Below are 23,094 nucleotides of genomic sequence, written 5' to 3'. Positions count from 1 at the left end.
TTTCTCTTGGTTATTGGTTCTCTACAGCGAGTCCGAACATGAAAATGAACATCAAATAATAAAGAACGTCCACTGATTATGCAGAGCCCAGCAACAACACAGAAAGATGTCTCATGTTACAACATATATGGTATTATGTTAATAGCAGGGATAAAAATATATAAATAAAAACCCTAGAAATAATTTCAGATAATAATAAATCAATAAATAATAAGAAAAAAGGAATAAAATAAACAATTAATAATATATAATTACTTATTATCTATGCTTATTAAAATAATATTAAAATAAATTATTAGAAACATATCAAATATATGCAATGGTTATATTATATTATATTATATTATATTATATTATATTATATTATATTATATTATATTATATTATATTATATTATATTATATTATATTATATTATATTATATTATATTATATTATATTATATTATATTATATTATATTATATTATATTATATTATATTATATTACGTTATATTATATTACGTTATATTATATTACGTTATATTACGTTATATTATATTACGTTATATTACGTTATATTACGTTATATCACATTATGTTATATCACGTTATATCACGTTATATCACGTTATATCACATCATATTACATTATGTTATGTTATGTTATGTTATGTTATGTTATGTTATGTTATGTTATGTTATGTTATGTTATGTTATGTTATGTTATGTTATGTTATGTTTGTTATGTTATGTTATGTTATATTATGTTATATTATGTTATGTTATATTATGTTATGTTATATTATGTTATGTTATATTATATCATATCATATCATATTATATCATATTACATTACATTACATTACATTACATTACATTACATTATATTATATTACATTACATCATGTTATATTAATATTTTTAATATGTAATTGTTCTCTACATCAACTTTTGATTTGCGACACTGTTTCTGTAGCACCCAGCACCCACATGGAAAGATGTCTCATGTCACAACATACATATTAAAATATAGCTATATCTGAACTATATAGACTGATAATAATACTATTTAAAATTAAGTAATGCGATTTAAAATGGAAAAATTAATTTTTAAATTCTTACCAGGATGAGGATGTATTTTTGCCCATAATCATGCAGAAAGCTTTGGAAACTGGGGAGGTCTTTGTAATTCACTTTGTCATAAGTAAAATCTTTTCTGGCCTCCATGTAGTCGATGTCTGTGTACTGGACATCCTGCAAGGAGACAGTAAGAAATTTTGGTTAAAAATCGGTGAAAATTTGGATTAAAAATTCCCAGAAAAGCAGAAGGATGTGGACATCCACGGGATTTTTTTTAACTGCTATCAGTTCCTAAATTGGGGAAAAGAAAATAGCAAGAAATATCCATGTACTCCTTGGAAGGAGATGGTTCAAAATTGTGGTTACAAATTTTGTTTAAAATTGTGATTAAAAATCGGTGAAAAATGGGGATAAAAATTCTCAGAAAAGTAGCTGGATATGGTCACCTATAGAATTTTTTTAAACTGCTATCCATTGCTGAATTGGGGAAAATTTAGCTACAAATACCTGCGTACTGGATGTCCTGGGAGGAGATGGTTCAAAATTTAAAATTTGTACAGAAAAGTGAAAAAAGAGGAAAAAACCCCTGATATTTACTCACGTATGGGAGGCCGACGGCCCGGTTGCGCTCCACAACGGCCTTTACCTCCTCCAGCGACTCGTAGCCGTAGCGGCTGAGATGGAAACCCAGCGTCCAATAGGACGGGAGTGCCGGCAGCCCGATAAACTGGAAATTCAACCCCAAAATAGTGAGTGGTGGCGGTTTGATAACACAAAATTCTCTGATTCAAATGATTCTATAATCATCCTATAATTCTAAATTCTGAAATGATTCTATAATTCCATAATCCTAAATCCTAAAATTATTCTATATGTCTAAATTCTAAAATGGTTCTGTAATTCTAGAATTGTAAGTTTGAAAATGATTCTATAATTCTAAATTCTAAAATGATTCTGTAATTCTGTAATCCTAAATCCTAAAATTATTCTACATGTCTAAATTCTAAAATGGTTCTGTAATTCTAGAACTGTGAGTTTGAAAATGATTCTATAATTCTAAATTCTAAAATGATTCTATAATTCTGCAATCCTAAATCCAAAAATTATTCTACATGTCTAAATTCTAAAATGATTCTATAATTCTGTAATCCTAAATCCTAAAATTATTCTATATGTCTAAATTCTAAAATGGTTCTATAATTCTAGAATTGTGAGTTTGAAAATGATTCTATAATTCTAAATTCTAAAATGATTCTATAATTCCGTAATCCTAAATCCTAAAATTATTCTATATGTCTAAATTCTAAATTGGTTCTGTAATTCTAGAATTGTAAGTTTGAAAATGATTCTATAATTCTAAATTCTAAAATGATTCTATAATTCTGCAATCCTAAATCCTAAAATTATTCTATATGTCTAAATTCTAAAATGGTTCTGTAATTCTAGAATTGTAAGTATTAAAATGATTCTGTAATTCTGTAATCCTAAATCCTAAAATTATTCTATGTGTCTAAATTCTAAAATGGTTCTGTAATTCTAGAATTGTAAGTTTGAAAATGATTCTATAATTCTAAATTCTAAAATGATTCTATAATTCTGCAATCCTAAATCCTAAAATTCTTCTATATGTCTAAATTCTAAAATGGTTCTGTAATTCTAGAATTGTGAGTTTTAAAATGATTCTAGAATTCTAAATTCTAAAATGATTCTGTAATTCTGTAATCCTAAATCCTAAAATTATTCTATATGTCTAAATTCTAAAATGATTCTATAATTCTGTGATCCTAAATCCTAAAATTATTCTATATGTCTAAATTCTAAAATGGTTCTGTAATTCTAGAATTGTGAGTTTGAAAATGATTCTATAATTCTAAATTCTAAAATGATTCTATAATTCTGTAATCCTAAATCCTAAAATTATTCTATGTGTCTAAATTCTAAAATGGTTCTGTAATTCTAGAATTGTAAGTTTGACAATGATGCTATAATTCTAAATTCTAAAATGATTCTATAATTCTGTAATCCTAAAATTATTCTATATGTCTAAATTCTAAAATGGTTCTGTAATTCTAGAATTGTGAGTTTGAAAATGATTCTATAATTCTAAATTCTAAAATGATTCTATAATTCTGTAATCCTAAATCCTAAAATTATTCTATGTGTCTAAATTCTAAAATGGTTCTGTAATTCTAGAATTGTAAGTTTGACAATGATGCTATAATTCTAAATTCTAAAATGATTCTATAATTCTGTAATCCTAAAATTATTCTATATGTCTAAATTCTAAAATGGTTCTGTAATTCTAGAATTGTGAGTTTGAAAATGATTCTATAATTCTAAATTCTAAAATGATTCTATAATTCTGTAATCCTAAATCCTAAAATTATTCTATGTGTCTAAATTCTAAAATGGTTCTGTAATTCTAGAATTGTAAGTTTGAAAATGATTCCATAATTCTAAATTCTAAAATGATTCTATAATTCCGTAATCCTAAATCCAAAAATTATTCTATATATCTAAATTCTAAAAGGGTTCTGTAATTCTAGAATTGTAAGTATTAAAATGATTCTGTAATTCTGTAATCCTAAATCCTAAAATTATTCTATGTGTCTAAATTCTAAAATGGTTCTGTAATTCTAGAATTGTAAGTTTGAAAATGATTCTATAATTCTAAATTCTAAAATGATTCTATAATTCTGCAATCCTAAATCCTAAAATTATTCTATATGTCTAAATTCTAAATTGGTTCTGTAATTCTAGAATTGTGAGTTTGAAAATGATTCCATAATTCTAAATTCTAAAATGATTCTATAATTCTGCAATCCTAAATCCTAAAATTATTCTATATGTCTAAATTCTAAAATGGTTCTGTAATTCTAGAATTGTGAGTTTGAAAATGATTCTATTAATTCTAAATTCTAAAATGATCCTGTAATTCTAAAATTATAATTTCTATAATGATTCCGTGAGTCTATAAATTCTAAAAGTAATTCTATATTTCTAAATTCCAAAATGCTTCTATAATTCTGTAATTCTAAATTCTAAGATTATTCATTACGTGTAAATTCTGGAGCGATTCTCTAACGTACCGTCACGTACTCCTGCACCACCTGCTCAGGGGTGTCACCCAAAAAGACGTAAAAATCAAGAATTCCGCCAATTGTTCGGTAGGTGACAGCTGGTGCCGGCTGCAGGGCAAACTCTGAGAGCGAAAAAACGCAACAAAATTAATTTGGGATGTTACCTAAATCTCAAATAACCGTGATACTGAAATGAAAGATTGAAAAATTACAGAAAATATCTAACAAAAATATTGAAGGAAACCCAAACCCGTTACTGGAACTTTAAACACAGGTGGGAAGTTTCAAGGTGTTTTTTTTCCCTTAAAAATTGTCATTTACACAATATATTTAAGTTTTTTTCAATATTTTATGAGCAAACATCCTTATCCATGGTGCTGCAGATCATTTGAACAACTTTTTTTAAAAAATATTCATGGAGAAAATGTCCTTACCCATGGCATTGCTGTTCATCAAGAAAACGCCAAGCGAGGCGCCGCTGGTGTCTTCCAAACACATGAAGAAAGTTTGAACACCGTATAAATTATCCATGTTCTAAAGGAAAACAGAAAATACGACTTTTTTTCATTTTTAATCAAAATTCATGCACGCTGTGGTGTCTCAAAAATATCCCACGTGTGAAGTTCAATGTGTCAAAAGGAAATCAAAATTAAATCGCTGGCATGAGTTTCATTATTTTTATTTTCCTCTTATTTTGGGGAATGCTTTCAAGTTGCTTAAAATCAAAAGCCCAAATTTGAGGAAAACAAATTATTTCCAAGTTAAGATTTATAAATTTCATCTCGAGTAAAGATGGAAAGAAAACAAAGGAGAACTTTTCTACAAGTTTTCTCAAGGTAAGTTCCAATTTTTGGTTCAAAATACAGAATAGATGTTGCAGCTCACAGACGATGCCTCAAAAGACAATTCTAAAATATTAATTAACTGAGCTGCTGACATTAATTAATGTCAAGCTGCTCGCTGAATCGCATTCGTATCACTCAAAATTCAGTGTATCCCCCTAAAAACTGTCGCGAATCCGAGTCAGAAAAAGGAATAAGCGAAGAAAAATAATATAAAAGCTGATTTGAAATAAAGACTCGAATGAAATCACAAATGCGAAATCAAATACTGGCTTTCAACCACAAATCCAATATTGATTTTAAATCACAAAAGTTTGCACACTGACGGAGTGATAGAGCGATATTTTGCCAAACACACGCAGATTTGGGGTAAAACGTCTCATTGCAGATGGAAGAATATGCATTTACACTTTTTGGAAAGTGCGTGCCCTAGAAATCACCGGGGGAAAAAAGGAGAAAACGGAGAAAAAAGTAATTGCTGCTAAGGGCACGTTTGGGTTATTTCTTAAGACACAAGACAACAAAAGGAAAAATCCTAAATCTACTGAATTTTGCACGTGGCAGTGCATGGGTAGGAAAGACCCAACAAATTCAATATAAATATATCAAAAAATCTATTCCAACAGGCTTTTCTTTTTGTGTTATCTCACATTTTTGCGACACTTGGAGAGCATTTACAGGAAAAGAAACTCAGTGGATATTGATGCAGCAATTTGCTGGAATATCAATTTGTTGATTTACCGCAAACTCCAACCAATTCAATCCAAATCTTCCCAAAAGTCTACTCCAACGGGATTTTTTTTCAGCAGTATCTCACATTTTTGTCACATTCTATGAGCATCTAAGAGAAAGAACTTGGTGGATGTTGATGTGCCAACTATGGCTGAGTTCCAAAATTTACCCAAAAAGGAGGAAAATCTAAAAAAGTTAAGTTCTTACAGCGGAAGGGGCGGTGTCTCGGCTGAACATGGGCCACGTTTTCCAGTTGACATCGTGTCGGAATTGCTTGTGCACGTGCTCGCCCACCCCATAGATGTTGTCACTGGGGAGTCTGATGGAAATTTGTAAAAATTGTTCGGAGTAGATAAGGGGCCCAATGGTGGTGTCAAACCTGGGGAAAAAAAAATTCAAAAAAGTTAAAATATTGTGTAAAATTTTTTATTTTATTCATTCATATTGTTAAACTGCCCTCTCCCAGAACCCCAAATTTTTATTTAAGAATTTGTATCACGAGCCACTACTAATTTTTGTCATCTGCATCTCCTAATCTGGCCAAATTCATGTGAAAATACGGGGTGTTTTTAATAGTAATGTATTATTTGTGAATTATTAATCGTGAACCACGAAATGCAATATTTGTTTTGTTTTTTTCCCCAAATAAATGAAAATCTAAGGGAAATTTAAGCAATCTCCAAACAGCCCAACGTTTTTTCAAATAGGTCGCAAATTATTTTGCCAAATTCAATGAAAACCCATGGAAAATTTGAGGAATTTTTAGAGCACTGTTTCGAACAGATCCCACTACATTTAAAAATTCATGTGCCAAATAAATCGGTCTTGAGCACCCACTGCTTCTTTCCCATGCTTGGTAAAGAGGCTATTAAGAAAGCAAATAACGAGGAAAACAAAAAAGAAAATCCTAATTACTAAAATTTGAAGGATTTATAGCAGTCAGATAAGTAATCAGTTTTTAAAAGTATTTAATAAATATTTCCTCCTGACGCTTCCACCTTTTGGTAGGTTTTGGCGCTGTTCATCCAACTTTGATTTCTTGAGGTTTGCGGTTGGGTTTTCTTTAGAAAACAAAGAGATTAAAAAATTTAAGCGGAAAATAAGATGCTAAAATCCAAAACTCATGAGAAACAGCTGCTGAAATCCCAGATTTTATGCGGAAAGAGCTTTTCCATCCTGTTCATCCATCAGAAGAAGATGGTGAAACTCAAACCCAGTGAGATGGAGCTCCTAAAACCCCCAGTTGTTTTTCTTTCCGTTGTGTCCGTCTATCAAAGAGGAGAAGAAGCTGTTTGCAAAAGAAAAGGGCACCGGAGGCAACCGACCTCCAGTGTGAACAACTGGTGTCACAGTTTTTTGGAGAAAAAAGCCCCCAAATGACTCACACGACTTTTCCACTGCTGGCCCGGGTCACCCGGAGGCCGAAGGGGTTTTCCTGGATGGTCACAGCGTAGGTCAGGGCGGAGGCGGCCGGAGCTGTGAATGGGCCCACATGCTCGTGGGGAACTTCAAACCGTTGTTTCTGTGGGTCCGTGAGCTGTGCAGGGTTAAAGGACGAAGGAGGTTTAGCGAACAAAATTGGAAATTTGGAGATTAGAGAAAGGGGAAAAAAAAAAAGAAGAAGAAGAAAAAAATGAAGGAAAAGAAAAAAGGAAAAAGGAAAAAGAAAAATATGAAAGAAAACTATGAAAAGAAAGAGGAAAAGGAAAAAGAAAAAGGAAAGGAAGAGGAAGAGGAAAAAAGGAAAAGGAAGAGAAAAAAGGAAAAGGAAGAGAAAAAGGAAAAGGAAAAAGAAAAGGAAAAGGAGAAGGAGAAGAAAAGGAGAAGGAGAAGGAGAAGGAGAAGGAGAAGGAGAAGGAGAAGGAGAAGGAGAAGGAGAAGGAGAAGGAGAAGGAGAAGGAGAAGGAGAAGGAGAAGGAGAAGGAGGAGAAGGAAATGGAAAAGGAGAAGGAGAAGGAGAAGGAGAAGGAGAAGGAGAAGGAGAAGGAGAAGGAGAAGGAGAAGGAGAAGGAGAAGGAGAAGGAGAAGGAGAAGGAGAAGGAGAAGGAAATGGAGAAGGAGAAGGAGAAGGAGAAGGAGAAAGAAATGGAGAAGGAGAAGGAGAAGGAGGAGGAGGAGGAGGAGGAGAAGGAGAAGGAGAAGGAGAAGGAGAAGGAAATGGAAAAGGAGAAGGAGAAGGAAATGGAGAAGGAGAAGGAAATGGAAAAGGAGAAGGAAATGGAGAAGGAGAAGGAGAAGGAGAAGGAGAAGGAGAAGGAGAAGGAGAAGGAGAAGGAGAAGGAGAAGGAGAAGGAGAAGGAAAGAAAGAAAAATATTTAAAAAGAGAAAAATATAAGGAAAAAACAGTAAAGAAAGAAAAAAAGAAACAGGAAGACAAGAAATTATAAATAAAAGACAGTTTAAAAAAATGGAAGACAAAATCAGATCTTTTTTGAAATGGATTTGCAATTTTTCTCGCAAAGAAGAGGAATTATTGGCCTTTATACACCCCCCAGCACTCCCTTCTGCCACAGTCCCGAATCTGCTCCAACTGGTGCCCAAATCACCGTGAAGCGCAACCGGGTCTGCGTCTGGAACTGCACGCTCAGCAGGACAGAGCTGACATCCTGGCCAAAGAGCGATGGCGATGGGAGACGAGCCAGCGTCACCTCCAGCCCTGGCGGGGGAATAATGATGTTAAAATAAGGTAAAATAACGTGAAACTGAAATAAAAGAAGTGTGAAAGAAATGAAAACCAATTGAAAATGGGAAGGGAAGGGAAGGGAAGGGAAGGGAAGGGAAGGGAAGGGAAGGGAAGGGAAGGGAAGGGAAGGGAAGGGAAGGGAAGGGAAGGGAAGGGAAGGGAAGGGAAGGGAAGGGAAGGGAAGGGAAGGGAGGGGAAGGGAGGGGAAGGGAGGGGAAGGGAGGGGAGGGGAGGGGAGGGGAGGGGAGGGGAGGGGAGGGGAGGGGAGGGGAGGGGAGGGGAGGGGAGGGGAGGGGAGGGGAGGGGAGGGAAGGGGAGGGAAGGGAAGGGAAGGGAAGGGAAGGGAAGGGAAGGGAAGGGAAGGGAAGGGAAGGGAAGGGAAGGGAAGGGAAGGGAAGGGAAGGGAAGGGAAGGGAAGGGAAGGGAAGGGAAGGGAAGGGAAGGGAAGGGAAGGGAAGGGAAGGGAAGGGAAGAAATAAAATAAGAAATGGAATTAAATACAAGAATGAAATGAAATGAAATGAGATGAAGTTTAAAATAAATAAAACAAAATAAAATTAAATTAAATTAAACAAAACAGAACAAAATAAAACAAAACAAAATAAAAATAAAACAAACCAGAACAAACCAAACCAAACCAAACCAAACCAAACCAAAACAAAACAAACCAAAACAAAACAAAATAAAAAAATAATTAAAATAAAATAAAATAAAATAAAATAAAATAAAATAAAATAAAATAAAATAAAATAAAATAAAATAAAATAAAATGAAATAAAGCGGAGCAGAGCAGTTTTGGTGTGGACTCACCTTGCTGCGTGTCCCGTGGCCCTGTGTCCACCCTGTAGCCGTGGTCAGAGGAGAAGAAGCACCAGGGGACGCTGGTGTCACTGAGGGGGCTCCAGCAGCAACCACGGCGTGTGCACACCGCCTGGGGAAAAAATACCCACATTTTGGGACAAATAATACCAGAATAACACCCACCCACAGTTTTTATAATATCTCTATACATTTGCACACACAGATTTGGGGATGAAAACCCCATTTTGTACAGAGAAATGCCACAATAACGCCCACCCACTCCAAATATATCAAATATTTGTAACATTTCCGTATTTCGACTCCAGCTTCAAATGGGTTTTTCAGGTGGCAAAGAGCATGGAGATGTTTGGGGAATTGAAGTGGAAAATTGTTAATTAGTTCTGAAAATAAAATGAAAATTTTGGACATTTGGTCTTTCTTAAGACCACAGGTGACATGAATCTGGTGAAGAAATGAGTGAAATTGGGGAATTATTGTGGTAACAGAGGCAAAAATATGAAAAAAAGTCATGTGCTGAAGGCAGGATAAAAGCTGGATATCTTATTTTATTTTCTTTTCTTTTCTTTTATTTTATTATTTTATTTTATTTTATTTTATTTTATTTTATTTTATTTTATTTTATTTTAATTTTATTTTTTATTACCCTGTCTTTGATAACCTGGGCTTTGACAGGATTTATCACCTTGTATAAATAATCATTAACTCTCTTCGGGCTATAAAAACCATAAAACACCCATAAAACCCATATAACCCACCCAACAGCTACTGCATCCCCCCCAAAAAAAAGAAAAAATAATTTAAAATGTAATTTTAAAATGTAATTTAAGTGTCTTTTAAAGTGTTATTTAAATGTATTTTTTCAATGTCGTTTATATGTATTTTAAAATAATTATTTAAATAAATTGCATGGAATGAGCTTACATGTCATTTAAATAAATCGTCATTTTCCCAGGGAGTATTTAAGCTGGAATCCACTTAGCAGTAAAACAAGCAGTAGTAAATCACCATTATTATTATTATTATTATTATTATTATTATTATTACTATTACTATTACTATTACTATTATTATTATTACTACTATTGTTACAATTATTACAATTATTACTATTATTATTATTATTATTATTACTATTACTATTATTATATTGTTATAACTTTATTTATTAGTTAATATTTAATGTGGGTCACTTGGTACAGTTCAAAAACATCAATGAATTCAGCAGCCAAATTGTATTAAATGTTATTTTATGATAGTATGATAATGGTTTTTGCTGGAAAACCTAAATAATGCTCGATTGTCTAAGTTCTGATCTCTGCTACCAATGCACATAAAATTTGCTTCAGAAAATATTGCAATATTTCTGCCTACAATTTAAATTTAAATCAACACATAGATTTTTGTCTCTGCTCCAATTGCGGGAAATTTCTCCGAGGAGAAGAATCCAGCTTGGGTTGAAATTGGTTAAACTGGTGACTGTTGATGGCTGCACCTCACCAAAAAAATGGTTTAAAAAAATCCCTTTTCTGGTATTAAAAAGTTGATATTCTTTTGTTATTATTGGAGTAATTAATCCCATGTTTTATAGCCTATAGTGGGATTATTTTTTACAGATTTTTCTCATTTTTCAGACCTTGGTGGCAATTTCATCCGGGATGCAGTCGATGCGCTCTGTTATTTCCACACTGGGGCAATTTGGGGAAAATTCTGTGAAGGAAAGAAATTAAGAGATTAAACTCAAGACTTTAAATTAATTTTTTTATTATTCTTACTATTACTGTTACTACTACTATTTTTTAATCTTAATTTAAATGTTACTACAACTAATTTTAATTATAATCTTATTTTTAATTTTAATTTTAGTCTTACTACTATTTTTACTTTTAATTTTAATTTTACTACTATTTTTACTTTTAATTGTAATCCTGATATTATTTTATTGTTATTCTATTTTCTTATTTTTATTATTATACGGTGTCCTTTTAATGATTTTCCCAAATGGTTTCTCATCCTCCTCTTTTGCCAATTTGAAGCAGAAGGAAATGGAGCTTTAGGGGGAATATTATTTTATTACACAATAAAATTTGCCTTTAATTACACTGTAACTCATTTATTTCCACAGTTCAACATCCTTGTTATTGGCACGTGACTCCAGTTCAACTTTGGTTAATGATAAAACATCAAGAGCCATAAAAAATTCTGCAAACGGCAGAAGAAAAATGTTCGTTGTCCTTTTTTGTTTTTTAGGAGTTGGTGATTTTTCCACATTCCTGAAGACCTAGATCACAATGTGCATTAAAATAATCAGATCCTGGGGGCAGCATCCAATTTCCACAGGTTATAAAATACTTTTTTAAAATATTGTTAAAATTTTAAATTGTATTTCTATCTATTATACCTCTTGTATTTGTATTTTAATCCATATTAGTTTTATTTGTATAACATACATATAAATAATCCCCATCAGATCCTGGGGACTGTGCCAAATTTCTGCAGTTTATAAAATAATTTTAAAATTTAAAAGAATTTTTAGATTTTATTTATATATATATTATAATTGTATTTATATCTATAATATTTACATTTCTACATAATTTTAGAGACACGTATAAAAGTAAAATTAAAATGATATATGCATTTATGTAGTTTATTATCTATTATATGTAACTATATTTTAATATAGTATTTTTATATGTAATTTTATGCTATCAAAGAGATAATTTGATTTCTTTTTTAATTTGGCACTTACGGGTGCTCTGGGACGCAGGTTCCCTCGTCGCTAAAATCCCAATGAGGACACAGGCCACAGCCACCACCAGGCAGAAGAGGACGATAAATACAATTTCCAACTTGTTAAATTTCCTCTTTTCCATCTCTGTCCAGACGGAGGAAACAAAAAAATTTACAATTTTGGGAAAATCTAGAAATTATTTCAATCTTAAATTACACCCCTATTACCAGGAGGGCCAAGTGCAAACATTTCCTTTCCTTTTCTGCAAAATCCATTTAAATAGTCACAAAACAAAATTGTCGTTCCACTCTAATTATGAACATTTTTTTTTTCATTTTCCTGAAACACCCAAACTAAAAGTGAATCGATCTGCACATTTTGGGTTTGTAAGCTTGATTTTTTTTCCAAACAAAACAAAATCCTATTGTATAAATGAGAATATTAATTGGCCCTAATATATAAATCTGTATCTATCTATATCTATACATATACATATAGATCGATACAGATCTATCTATCTATATCTATCTATATCTACAGGGTGAGAAAGTTATTTGTAAAGTAAAGGAAAAATAAAATATAAATTTAAAAAAAAAGGCTCTGCTTCTCTGCAATGCCTGAATATTGACGAGGACCCCTAAGAATTAACATTAATTTGGGAAGAAAAATGAAATAATAATGATTATAACTGTAATTAATGACAAAGATAAGTGTTAAAATATTATTATTGCTGTTGTTGTTTTCATGTTTTTATTTTTATTTTTATTCTAATTGTTGTTATTTGCTGTTCTTCATTTTATTATTTTTATTTCATTTTTACTATTATATCTTTATTTTTCTTTTATTATCACAATTTTTCTCGCCCACAGCGCACACCCCAAACCACCACAAAATACAATTTTCCATTCTTTCCTTTCCAAATACTTAAATACTAAAAAAAAAGGATGTTTGACTTACAAATGTCTCTTTGACCACTGGGCAAATAGGCAGCAAAAATAACAGAAATTCCTAGAAAACCAGTAAAATAACCTACATACCTCACGGCCCTTTTGCCCTTTTCTGGCATTTGCACTTGGCTGTAAATGCACCTTTTATTCCATCTCGTTATCACCCAGGTACGTCACTTGCTAACGACATCGGCCAATGGCAGCCATGTGATTGTTTTTTTGAAGGATTTACGACTTCGTTTTGCAGATTCAGCAGAGTCACCAGAAACAGAGTTTTTCTTTAGTTCTCTTTTCTTCCCGTCGCAAATTTCCTGCAAAATCAAAATCCTGCACATTCAAAATTCAGGAATGAAAAAGTCAGGGATTGTGAAATCAAGTTAAAAGGCTATAAAATCCAAGGTATTTTCTTGTATCCTGATTCAATTTGCAGGAATTAATTGTTAATTATTAATCATTTATTCTTAATCATTATTAGTTATGCCCTGAAAAATGGTCAATTGGAGGCAAGAGTATCCTGGCAAATCTGTGAAAATTTGATTTCAACTCAGCAAAATTTCCTGGGACCTCCCTGGGTCAAACTCCACCCTCCAAGAGAAAAATCAGGCACTAGGAACAATGCACCTACCCCCAAAATCTGCCTTTCTCACACCAAAATGACTCAATGCCTTCCCCGGGCATCCAGGGAGAAAAAGGGAAAAAATAAAGCTAAAGACAGAATTTTAAAAATTGTATTACAGAAGTCAATTAGTGTTGAAAAGATTCACGCAGAAACTAAAAGAAAAAGTCAATTCACATCGAAAAGCCTCGTTCAGAAACTCTATCGACAAAAAATGAATTACAAATGTCAGTTTTTATTGAAAAGCTTCATTCAGAAAGTAAAAAGAAATAAAATTAGAAAGAAAAAGGAAAATATAAACTATTTCTGCACTCCCCCCTTTATGGAATAGTTATCTTCTTTTTCTATTTGTTTTGTTTGGCTGGTTTTTTTTGTTTTGCGGGTACTTTCGGGGTTAATTTTCTGCTTTTCTGTTAAAAGTGGGGAACAAAGTCCCGACTCAAAGTCCCAACACTTGCGGCTCCTCCTTGTGCAAAGAGCAAGGAGGAGAAACCATGATATGTTCCCATGTGTTTAATTACAGAGCTACTCAATGATCCTGCTGACACAGATGAAAACTTCAGAAAATCCTTTTTTCCCCTTGTTTTTACTTTGCTTTTTTAATTTTCCACACAAGGAAACAGAAGCCCATTAAGCCTGGCTTAATCCCAACCCACAGCTCACCCTGAAAATGGTTTATCCCACAGTGAAGCCGGGCTCAAAAATCAGGATTTTTCATTCTAGAACAATTTTACACCAAGAAATTTCAATTTGTTTTCCTAGTTGGGTCTTGAAATTTCAACCAAAATTTAAGCCTCTGTGTGTTTAAAAATGGGTCAAAATTGCTCTTTTTGGGCCAAGTTTGAAGAACCGCAGAGAGAAGGACCACAGTCTGAAAAGGGGTGCTGGTGGGTTTTAAAATGGCCAAAATAGCATTTTGCGGTCAAATAGGAGGAACCATAGATAAAACAACCACGGTCTGCAATGGAATATTGGTAGTTCTTAAAATGGGCCAAAATTGCATTTTTGGGGCCAAGTTTGAAGAACTGTAGATGGCAGGGCCATGGTTTGAAACTGAATCTTGGCAGTTTTGAAAATGGGTCAAAATAGCATTTTCTAGGCAAAATATGAATAACCGTATATAGGATAACAACGGTCTGAAGCTGCATCTTAGTGGGTTTTAAAATGGGCCAAAATAGCATTTTTGGGGCCAAATCTGGAGAATTATAGTTAGGAGAGTCAATATCTGAACCGGAATCTCAGTGGTTCTTTTACACTTCTTTGTTAGTTTGATTTATTGCACCAATTGACCGCATTCCCAACCAAATCAGAGAAGGAACTGAAGGAACCACTCGTCATGAAGCTATAAAGATAACGGTGGGTGCTGGAGACCTCGCTGCAGACACGACAAGAAAACGTGAATTTTATATTACCGCGCGTGGAAAAAAATAAATAATAATCTATTTTATTGCTAGTGAGAGTACAAACAGAAACTGAAGTGGTGTCATATGATGTAGGAGGAAGTTTCATGATGGTCTGAACTGCAGAATGTTGAACAGTTGCTTGTGTTTGCTAATTAAGCACTGATGTTCTTTTGCTCAGGGTTTCCATGGAGCACTTGGGCTACCAATGAGCTTCCTGCATGAGGAGATTGAGTTGGGTCTACCTGCTGGAAAGCAGCTCTGCGGAGAAGAACCTGGGAATTCTGGTGGACAACAGGTTGGCCATGAGTCAACAATGTGCCTTTGTGGCCAAGAGGCCAATGGTTCCTGGGGGGCATTGAGAAGAGTGTGAGCAGCAGGTCAAGGAAGGAGGCCACGTCTGGAGTTACTGGGTGCAGTTCTGGGCTCCCCAGTTTGAGAAGAACAAGGAATTACTGGAGAGAATCCAGTGGAGGGACACAAAGATGCTGGGGGATTTGGAGCATCTTTCTGATGAGGAAAGGATGAGGAAACTGGGGTTGTTCAGCTGGAGAAACTGAGAGGGATCTGATTGATGTGATAAATATCTCCAGGATGGACGTCAAGAGGATGGACCAGACTCTCCAGTGGTGCCTAATGATAGGATGAGGGGCAATGGGCACAGAATCACAGAATGTCAGGGATTGAAAGGGTCACTGAAAGCTCATCCAGTCCAATCCCCCTGCTGGAGCAGGAACACCCAGCTGAGGTTCCACAGGAAGGTGTCCAGGCGGGTTTGAATGTCTGCAGAGAAGGAGACTCCACAACCTCCCTGGGCAGCCTGTTCCAGTGCTCTGTTACCCTCACTGAGAAGAAGTTTCTTCTCAAATTTAAGTGGAACCTCTTGTGTTTCAGTTTGAACCCATTACCCCTTGTCCTATCATGGGTTGTCATCAAGAAGAGCCTGGCTCCATCCTCCTGACACTCACCCTTTATGTATTTGTAAACATTAATGAGGTCACCCCTCAGTTTCCTCTTCTCCAGCTCCAGAGCCCCAGCTCCCTCAGCCTTTCCTCACACGGGAGATGCTCCACTCCCTTCAGCATCTTTGTTGCCCTACGCTGGACCCTCTCCAGCAGTTCCCTGTCCTTCTGGAACTGAGGGGCCACAACTGGACACAATATTCCAGGTGTGGTCTCCCCAGGGCAGAGCAGAGGGGCAGGAGAACCTCTCTGACCTACTGACCACCCCCTTCTAACCCACCCCAGGTACCATTGGCCTTCCTGGCCACAAGGGCCCAGTGCTGGCTCATGGTCACCCTGCTGTCCCCAGGACCCCCAGCTCCCTTTCCCCTACACTGCTCTCTAATAGCTCATTCCCCAACTTACACTGGAACCTGGGGTTGTTCCTACCCAGATTCAAGACTCCACACTTGCCCTTGTTATATTTCAGTAAATATTTCCCGCCCAACTCTCCAGCCTGTCCAGGTCTCTGATGGCAGCACAGCTTCCAGTGTCACCACTGCTCTCAGCTTGGTGTCACCAACAAACTCGCTGACAGTCACTCTGTTCCCTTATCCAAGTCATTGATGAATACATTGAACAATACAGGCCCCAGCACTGACCCCTGGGGCACTGCACTGGATCCAGGTCTCAACTGGACTCTGCCCATTGACCACGACTCTCTGGCTTCTTCCCTTCAGCCAGTTCCCAGTCCACCTCACCACCTGCTCATCCAGACCGCACTCCTCAGTTCAGCTGTGAGGATGCTGTGCAGACTGTGTCCAACGCCTCACTCAAGTCAAGGTAGATCACGTCCACCGCTCTGCCATCATCCATCCACCTTGTTATGTCCTCATAAAAGTCAATGAGGTTGGTCAAGCACAACTTCCCCTTGGTGAAGCCATGTTGACTGCCCCTAATGACCCTCTTATCCCTGGTATGACTTGAGATGGCACCAAGGAGAAGTCATTTCACCAGTTTCTCAGGGATGGAGGTGATGCTGACCGGTCTATAATTACCCGGGTCCTCCTTCTTGCCCTTTTTGAAGACTGGAGTGACATTTTACTTTCCTCCAGTCCTCAGGCACCTCTCCCATTTCCCAAGACTTGGCAAAGATGATGGAGAGTGGTCCAGCAATGATCTCAGCCAGCTCCCTCAGCACCCATGGGTGAATCCCATATGGACCCATGGATTTATGGATGTCCAGATTGCCTAATTGCTCCCTAACCCAGTTCTAACCCAATCCCAGACTGAAATACAGGAGGTTACATCTGAACATGAGGAGAAACTTCTTTAGTTTGAGGTGCCAGAGCCCTGGAACAGGCTGCCCAGAGTGGGTGTGGAGTCTCCTTCTCCAGAGACATTCAAACAAGATGTGATCCTGTGTGATCTGCTCTGGTGACCCTGCTTTAGCGGGTGGGTTGGACTGGATGATCTCCAGAGGTCCTTTCAACCCCAACCAGGCTGGAGAGGTTGAACAGACATGGAGATGAGGTTCTCAGGCACATGGGTTAGTGATGGGGCTGGGTTAATGGCTGGACTTGACGATCTTGAGCGTCTCTTCCAACCAAAATGATCCTGTGACTCTGTGGGTCTTGAGACAAGAACTGGCTCCCAGTTTAGGGTGGAGCAATCAGGACAAGGGACACAGGAAGGGTTGGTGGTTTTGGGCTTCAGCCTCGTGATTTCAGGGTTGGGGACTGGGTAAGGATCAGTGGCAGGAGTTTTGGTAGAGCTTTGTGATAGTGGTTGGTGGAAAAGTATGTGGAAGGTGTCACCATCTGCTGCACGAACGTTATCTCGTCAAAGACCTTTTCAGCCTACCAAGAGTGATAACAAATAAAACCGGCAGCAATAAATTAAACCACCAAGGGACGCAGACTCGATAGCCCACTGATAACAGATTCAATGACAGGGATCAAAGGTCTTCAGTGATTAACAGGTGGGTCAGAGGGACATTTCTGGGTGGAGCACTGGAGAAGCCAAGCTGAACCTTGCACCTGATGGGGAGGAACTGAGAGAACCATGAGAATTTGGGTTATTTGGGGGGTGCCTGTGGGACTCTGTGAAACTCAGAAACTGGGAATTTAGTGCGATTTAATTTGTGCCCACTTGCCTCCGGTTCTAGGGATCCGCTGAGAAGACCCTGGGTCCATCTTCTTCATCACTTCCCACCAGGTGTTTCTGCACATCCATGGGCTCCCCTGAGCTCTCTCTTCTCATTTCCCTCAGCCTCTCTTCACAGGACAGATGCTCCTGGCCCTTCATCATCCTAATGGTCCTTTGTTGGATGTTCTCCAGTATCCCTGTGTCCCTCTTGTACTGGGGACCCCAGAAATGGACATAACTCCATGGCTTCTCCAGTACTGAGCAGAGGAGAAGCATCACGTCCCTCAACATTTTGATAGGACGAGAGGGAACGGCCTCAAGTTGTGTCAGGGGAGGTTGAGGTGGGAAATTTGGGATAATTTCTTCACAAAATGGTTATCAGGCATTGGAACAGGCTGCCCAGGGCAGTGGTGGAGTCACCATCCCTGGAGGGGTTGAATAGATGTGGAGATGAGGTTCTCAGGGACATGGGTTAGTGATGGGGTTGGTTAACAGTTGGACTCGATGGGCTTTGGGGTCTTTTCCAACCAAAATGATTCTGTGATTCTGGCAAGACTCTGCCCACCGCAGCCCTGGACAGCATTGGCTGCCTTCACCACAACACTGGCTCAGGTTCAACCTTGTGTCCACCACAACCAAGGTCCTTCCCAGTGAAACTCCTCTCCAGCTGGTGCAAACTGGTGGTTAAGCACAATGTGCTCGTCTCCAAGCTACGATGACCACTCCCACCACCTTCTCGTCTTCCATGCCTCAGGAAATGTTTTCAGGGGAGGTTTCTGCATCATCTTCTTAGAGTGGAGGTCAGGTCGACCTACCTGCGGTTCCCTGGATCTTAATTCTTGAGGACAGGAGCAACATTTGCTCCTCCCTGTCTTCAGGAACCTCTGCCACTTCCCAAGACCTTTCAAAGGTAGACAGTAGACACCAGTGTGTAGTCTCCTTCTCTGGAGACATTCAAACCCACTTGGACACAATGCTATGCGATTCACTCTAGATGAACCTCCTTTAGCAGATGGGTTGGACTGGATGATCTCCAGAGGTCCCTTCCAACCCCAACCATCCCGGGACTCCGTGGCCTTCACCTGGTGTTGTGGACAAGCAATTTGGGGTCCTATTCGTGTTTAGAAGGCAAAGAAAAATGCGAATGAACAGAGCTCGCCAGCAAGGTCTGTTTAATGGACAGAATATGTCAAGGACAATTGCGTAAGAATTGGTTTTGAATTATTTTTATGTGACAGGAGATCCAAAAGGGCAGGAGGAGGCCTTTCCGTTGAGTCACCAGGTTCAGAATGGACCCTCTTGCGAGGGCGAAAACTCATGGACTCCACACAATTCAATATGAATTCAAGCAAAGTCCTTTATTACAAACACAAGCCTCCTTATATACGCAGTTATTTCTTGATCACGCATCCACGTTCCAAACACACATTGGCTGATTGGATATTGTCCATGTTCAGGTCTTGTTATTATAGAATTACCTCGCTCTCATAACAGGTGTTGTTTTTCAGCCTTCGTGCCGGCCTTGCGGTTGCTTTGTCTAGTTCAGAAATAAATCTCTATCTAACAGAAACCCATCCACACAACAACCTTAAGAAATTCCCTTAAATCTCCCACAATTCCGCCTTTTTGTTTTTGAACCAGCCAGGCCTTGTTTACAACGCGCAGAATCATCTTTGAAATACAGTGTAGCATACAACATATGATTAACAACGATTACAGTTACATATAATGTAGCTAAGCCTTACATAATAAGATTAAACAACTACCCACCTATTTCCAGGCTTTTAAACCATTTGTCAAACCTTAATTCTACTATGACAATCTTATTAGCGCGCTGTTTTGGTTTGTCTAAAGTATTATGAATAGATCCAGAATGATTAAACAAGTTAATACATCTTTCTCTTAAGTTCCTCACAACCATGTCCTTACGATAACAACAAAAATCTATAGCAACACTATTTTGAAGTATAACATGCCTAATACCATCAACATCTACTATTAATTTAGTGTCCCAGAAGTTAGATTAGCCTGTTTAAAAGACCAATAGCTTAACTTTGATATGTCTCCTAAAGCTTTACCAGCCGCTAGACTAGGGAGAACACTAGATACTAGAGATACTATGGTAGGAATGTCTCATAATTTTACCTCATTTTTGCATTGACTATCTAAGTGTAATATCGCCCTTTTGGTTCTCCTGCTGTTTGCTCAAATTGCCATTCTCCACTGAAGGTACACCACCTGCTGCTAACGGGCTTCTAGACCACCAGCTCTGTGAGCATCTATAACACTGAATTAGGATCCATGGTCTACATTTGAAACAGTCCTCACAGCTTATCTCCTCCTGTCCGTCTGCATCCGTTGGATCTTTGTTGAATCCACTTCAATCCTCGGCCTGTAATGACACAAGCATAACCTTTTCCCCAGGTTATCAATGGATGTGGTCTTTTCCATTAACCATTAACTAGTGATTTGACCATAACTAATGTAGGTTCTTTCTGATGTAGCATGGTTTTGGGTCATACTTGCAAAGTGTTCCATCACAGGGCAAATTTAGGCTGCACCACTTAGATATAAGTGATTCATCCCATACAACGCTTTTGACAATTGGTTTTGTGGTGTTTTGCCTACTTCTCCCCTCTTTTTGTTTAAAAACAAAACCGAAACAGTTCAGAATCAGATACGTGCATTGGACCTTGACTACGTACTCAGAATCACAAATCAAATTCAGAGGTTCCTCCTTAAAAAGCTCTAAGTAATGTAAAGCTGTGCCAAGTTCTGCTCATTGGGTTGAACCTGCAATAATTTGTACAGAATGATGCCGTTTGTTATCTTCACACCAGACCGCTTCAGCTTTATGAGACGTCCCAGAATCATCAACAAAAACTGTACAAGTATGAAGGATCAGACCAGATACAAGTATGGTCTGTGGCCTGATGTTAAAGACTTGCAGGTTCTGCATCAATTTACATTTAGGCATGCCAAAAGCTGTGCTGTTAAAAAAAAAACAGCTAGTGCAATTTACAAGGATGTAGATTGCAAATAAAAAATCAAAATTAAATTTCACAAATGGTACATGTATGACAAAAGGATCATACCCTATTAAGACCTAAATTAATTCCCCGCATTTCTTGATCAGAATAACAATTGGTATATCAGTGTTAGCAATCTCATCATACTGTCCCACAATAGCCACAGGTTGTTTCTATGTTGTAGCTATAAACAGACAAATCTGTAAATCCGACTGAATGCAGTCAGCCTGCAAGGTTGTCATAAATTTAGTCCTCAAAGTTTCCAACTCCATTTTAGCTGTCATATTTATTGGATATTGTTTTCCCTTACCGGATCGAAGTTCCGTTTCAGATCTATCAGCGTAGTATTTGCTTTATCGAAACATTGGCTGTTAATACCAGTGGAAATACAGCATTCAAAATTTCCTTGGAGATTTCTCACTTGCAGCAAGCAGATCTGCACCATCCAAGCAGCTTCTTGTAAGACATGCAACTAAACAGAACTCTCAGAAAACATTATTTGAGCTTACAATTTACTTAACAAATCTTGACCCAAGAGAGGTGTCGGGCTTTCTGGCAACTACAAGAATTCATGTGTTAAAACTTTGTTCCAAATTTGGCATTCTATTGGTCTCAAAAAACAATCTTTCTTTCATTCTCTCCCATGATCTCAAAAACTAGCATGGTGAATTTACTAAGAAGTCTCTTACAACCATTTACCACAGAATAAGTCTATTAAAAATATTTTGGTGTAATTTCCCAGCTTCATTAGAACTATGGACCCACTGGTAATGCCTTTAAATTTCAACCCTCAGACTCCTTGATGCAGTATTACAGTTCTCTAGCAGTAACATTGCTGGGGGGGGAATAACACCTCCCTCTCACCCCCATCTGCGATGGCAAAATCTCCAGCCCAGCATGAAAACAAATCAGTTCAACTCCACATCAAACCAACCTGACTGCACTCCACACCCAAATCAGTACCAGTCTGACCCAGAGCAGCACTGAGCACTCTGACCCCCAAAAGCTGACCAGTGTGAAAGGACCAACTTCAGCAAGGAGGTAAAATGATGAGCTCTTTCCCCAGATGTACCAAAACCTAGGAGGCAAGACAGAAGCAAAAAGAAACATCACCAACAACCCCTGATTCAAAGCCAAGAAGCAACACAGCGCCACAACAAGGATGGATGACAATACTCCAGGAGAAAAAAAACAGAGCGGGGGGAGTAAAGCCCCCCTTTCTCTGCTTAGCAGTGGGAAAAGAGGCTTTTCCATTTTATTTTTCTTCTTCTTTCTCTTCTTGCTGCAGTTCAGATGCAGCCAAGGCCACGCAGCTGGCGGAATCGCTGGTACGAAGTGGGAGGCTCTGGCAAACTCCTCGGTTACAATGAGCTGAGTTTTATACACCATTCCAATTAGCTCAACAGTTGTTACATTCCTCAGCCCCGTTTACCTTTCGCAATTTACAGATGTCAAAATACAGAATATTAAACATGAATCCATTATTCCATTTTCCTAGATCCAAATCAGTTCACATTCCAGTAACTTTTAAAGACAACCTCATACAATACCAAGTTCACATCCATCATAGCATTTAGGTGGTTTGTGGGGTTTTGTTGTTGTTGTTGTTGTGTTTTTTTTTCTTTCTTTCTTTCTTTTTTTTTTTTCCCCCCAACGCAAAGCAGAGTTTAATAATTTAAATCCTTTTCTGGTCTCAAAATTACTAGATAACAATATTACTAGATAACAATATAAGCAATTACTCTAATGCATAAGGATGCATCCTAAGGGTGGGCAAGGTGGAATTTTAGCAGTAAAACCGGTTCCCATTCTGTAATTATCTCCCCAAACAAAATTCTTTTGGTACCAAATATAAATATGCAAATTAAAATACAGATATGAAAAACAAACACCAAGTTCAAATATGCAGATAGATCAGAGTTACACTTATTCAAGACAATATCTCAATTTTTGCATTGGAGCTTTGGGCCGCTCACTGCTCAGCTGGGTAGAGGCACCTCTGGGTCTCCCTGACAAAACAGGTCAGTGCGTGCTGGAGCCCAATCGGCACCCGCCCCCCCGCC

The 23,094-nt window shown here is 37.2% G+C and overlaps 1 protein-coding gene and 2 long non-coding RNA genes across 4 annotated transcripts in view; 1 reads left to right on the top strand and 2 right to left on the bottom strand.

Moving 5' to 3' along the window:
* Nucleotides 1-13,375, bottom strand: part of LOC136113861 (maltase-glucoamylase-like) — a 54,608-nt gene extending 41,233 nt beyond the window's left edge. Inside the window, exons 1-11 of the mRNA XM_065859093.2 lie at nucleotides 12,988-13,375; nucleotides 11,969-12,094; nucleotides 10,853-10,926; nucleotides 9,208-9,328; nucleotides 8,261-8,370; nucleotides 7,100-7,251; nucleotides 5,922-6,093; nucleotides 4,575-4,674; nucleotides 4,150-4,262; nucleotides 1,662-1,787; nucleotides 1,103-1,234 (exon numbers count right to left, since the gene is read on the bottom strand). Coding sequence (XP_065715165.1) covers nucleotides 1,103-1,234; nucleotides 1,662-1,787; nucleotides 4,150-4,262; nucleotides 4,575-4,674; nucleotides 5,922-6,093; nucleotides 7,100-7,251; nucleotides 8,261-8,370; nucleotides 9,208-9,328; nucleotides 10,853-10,926; nucleotides 11,969-12,092 — 1,224 coding nt within the window. The 5' untranslated portion in view covers nucleotides 12,093-12,094; nucleotides 12,988-13,375. The remainder of the gene's footprint in view (nucleotides 1-1,102; nucleotides 1,235-1,661; nucleotides 1,788-4,149; nucleotides 4,263-4,574; nucleotides 4,675-5,921; nucleotides 6,094-7,099; nucleotides 7,252-8,260; nucleotides 8,371-9,207; nucleotides 9,329-10,852; nucleotides 10,927-11,968; nucleotides 12,095-12,987) is intronic.
* Nucleotides 11,419-19,454, top strand: LOC139825829 (uncharacterized). Of its 2 annotated transcripts, none has more exons than XR_011736008.1 (3): nucleotides 11,419-11,556; nucleotides 15,095-15,211; nucleotides 18,022-19,454. It is a non-coding gene; the product is annotated as an uncharacterized lncRNA (long non-coding RNA). The 2 variants fall into 2 exon arrangements; XR_011736009.1 differs by lacking the exon at nucleotides 15,095-15,211 and adding an exon at nucleotides 14,781-14,869.
* On the bottom strand, nucleotides 19,342-22,912 carry LOC139825827 (uncharacterized). The gene is made up of 2 exons (XR_011736006.1): nucleotides 21,966-22,912; nucleotides 19,342-21,467 (listed from the first exon to the last, which is right to left on the bottom strand). It is a non-coding gene; the product is annotated as an uncharacterized lncRNA (long non-coding RNA).
* Nucleotides 22,913-23,094: the final 182 nt, after the last annotated feature.

Source organism: Patagioenas fasciata, chromosome 29 (assembly GCF_037038585.1).
Source record: "Patagioenas fasciata isolate bPatFas1 chromosome 29, bPatFas1.hap1, whole genome shotgun sequence".
Lineage (NCBI taxonomy): Eukaryota > Metazoa > Chordata > Aves > Columbiformes > Columbidae > Patagioenas > Patagioenas fasciata.
This window is presented reverse-complemented; position numbering and strand designations above follow the sequence as displayed.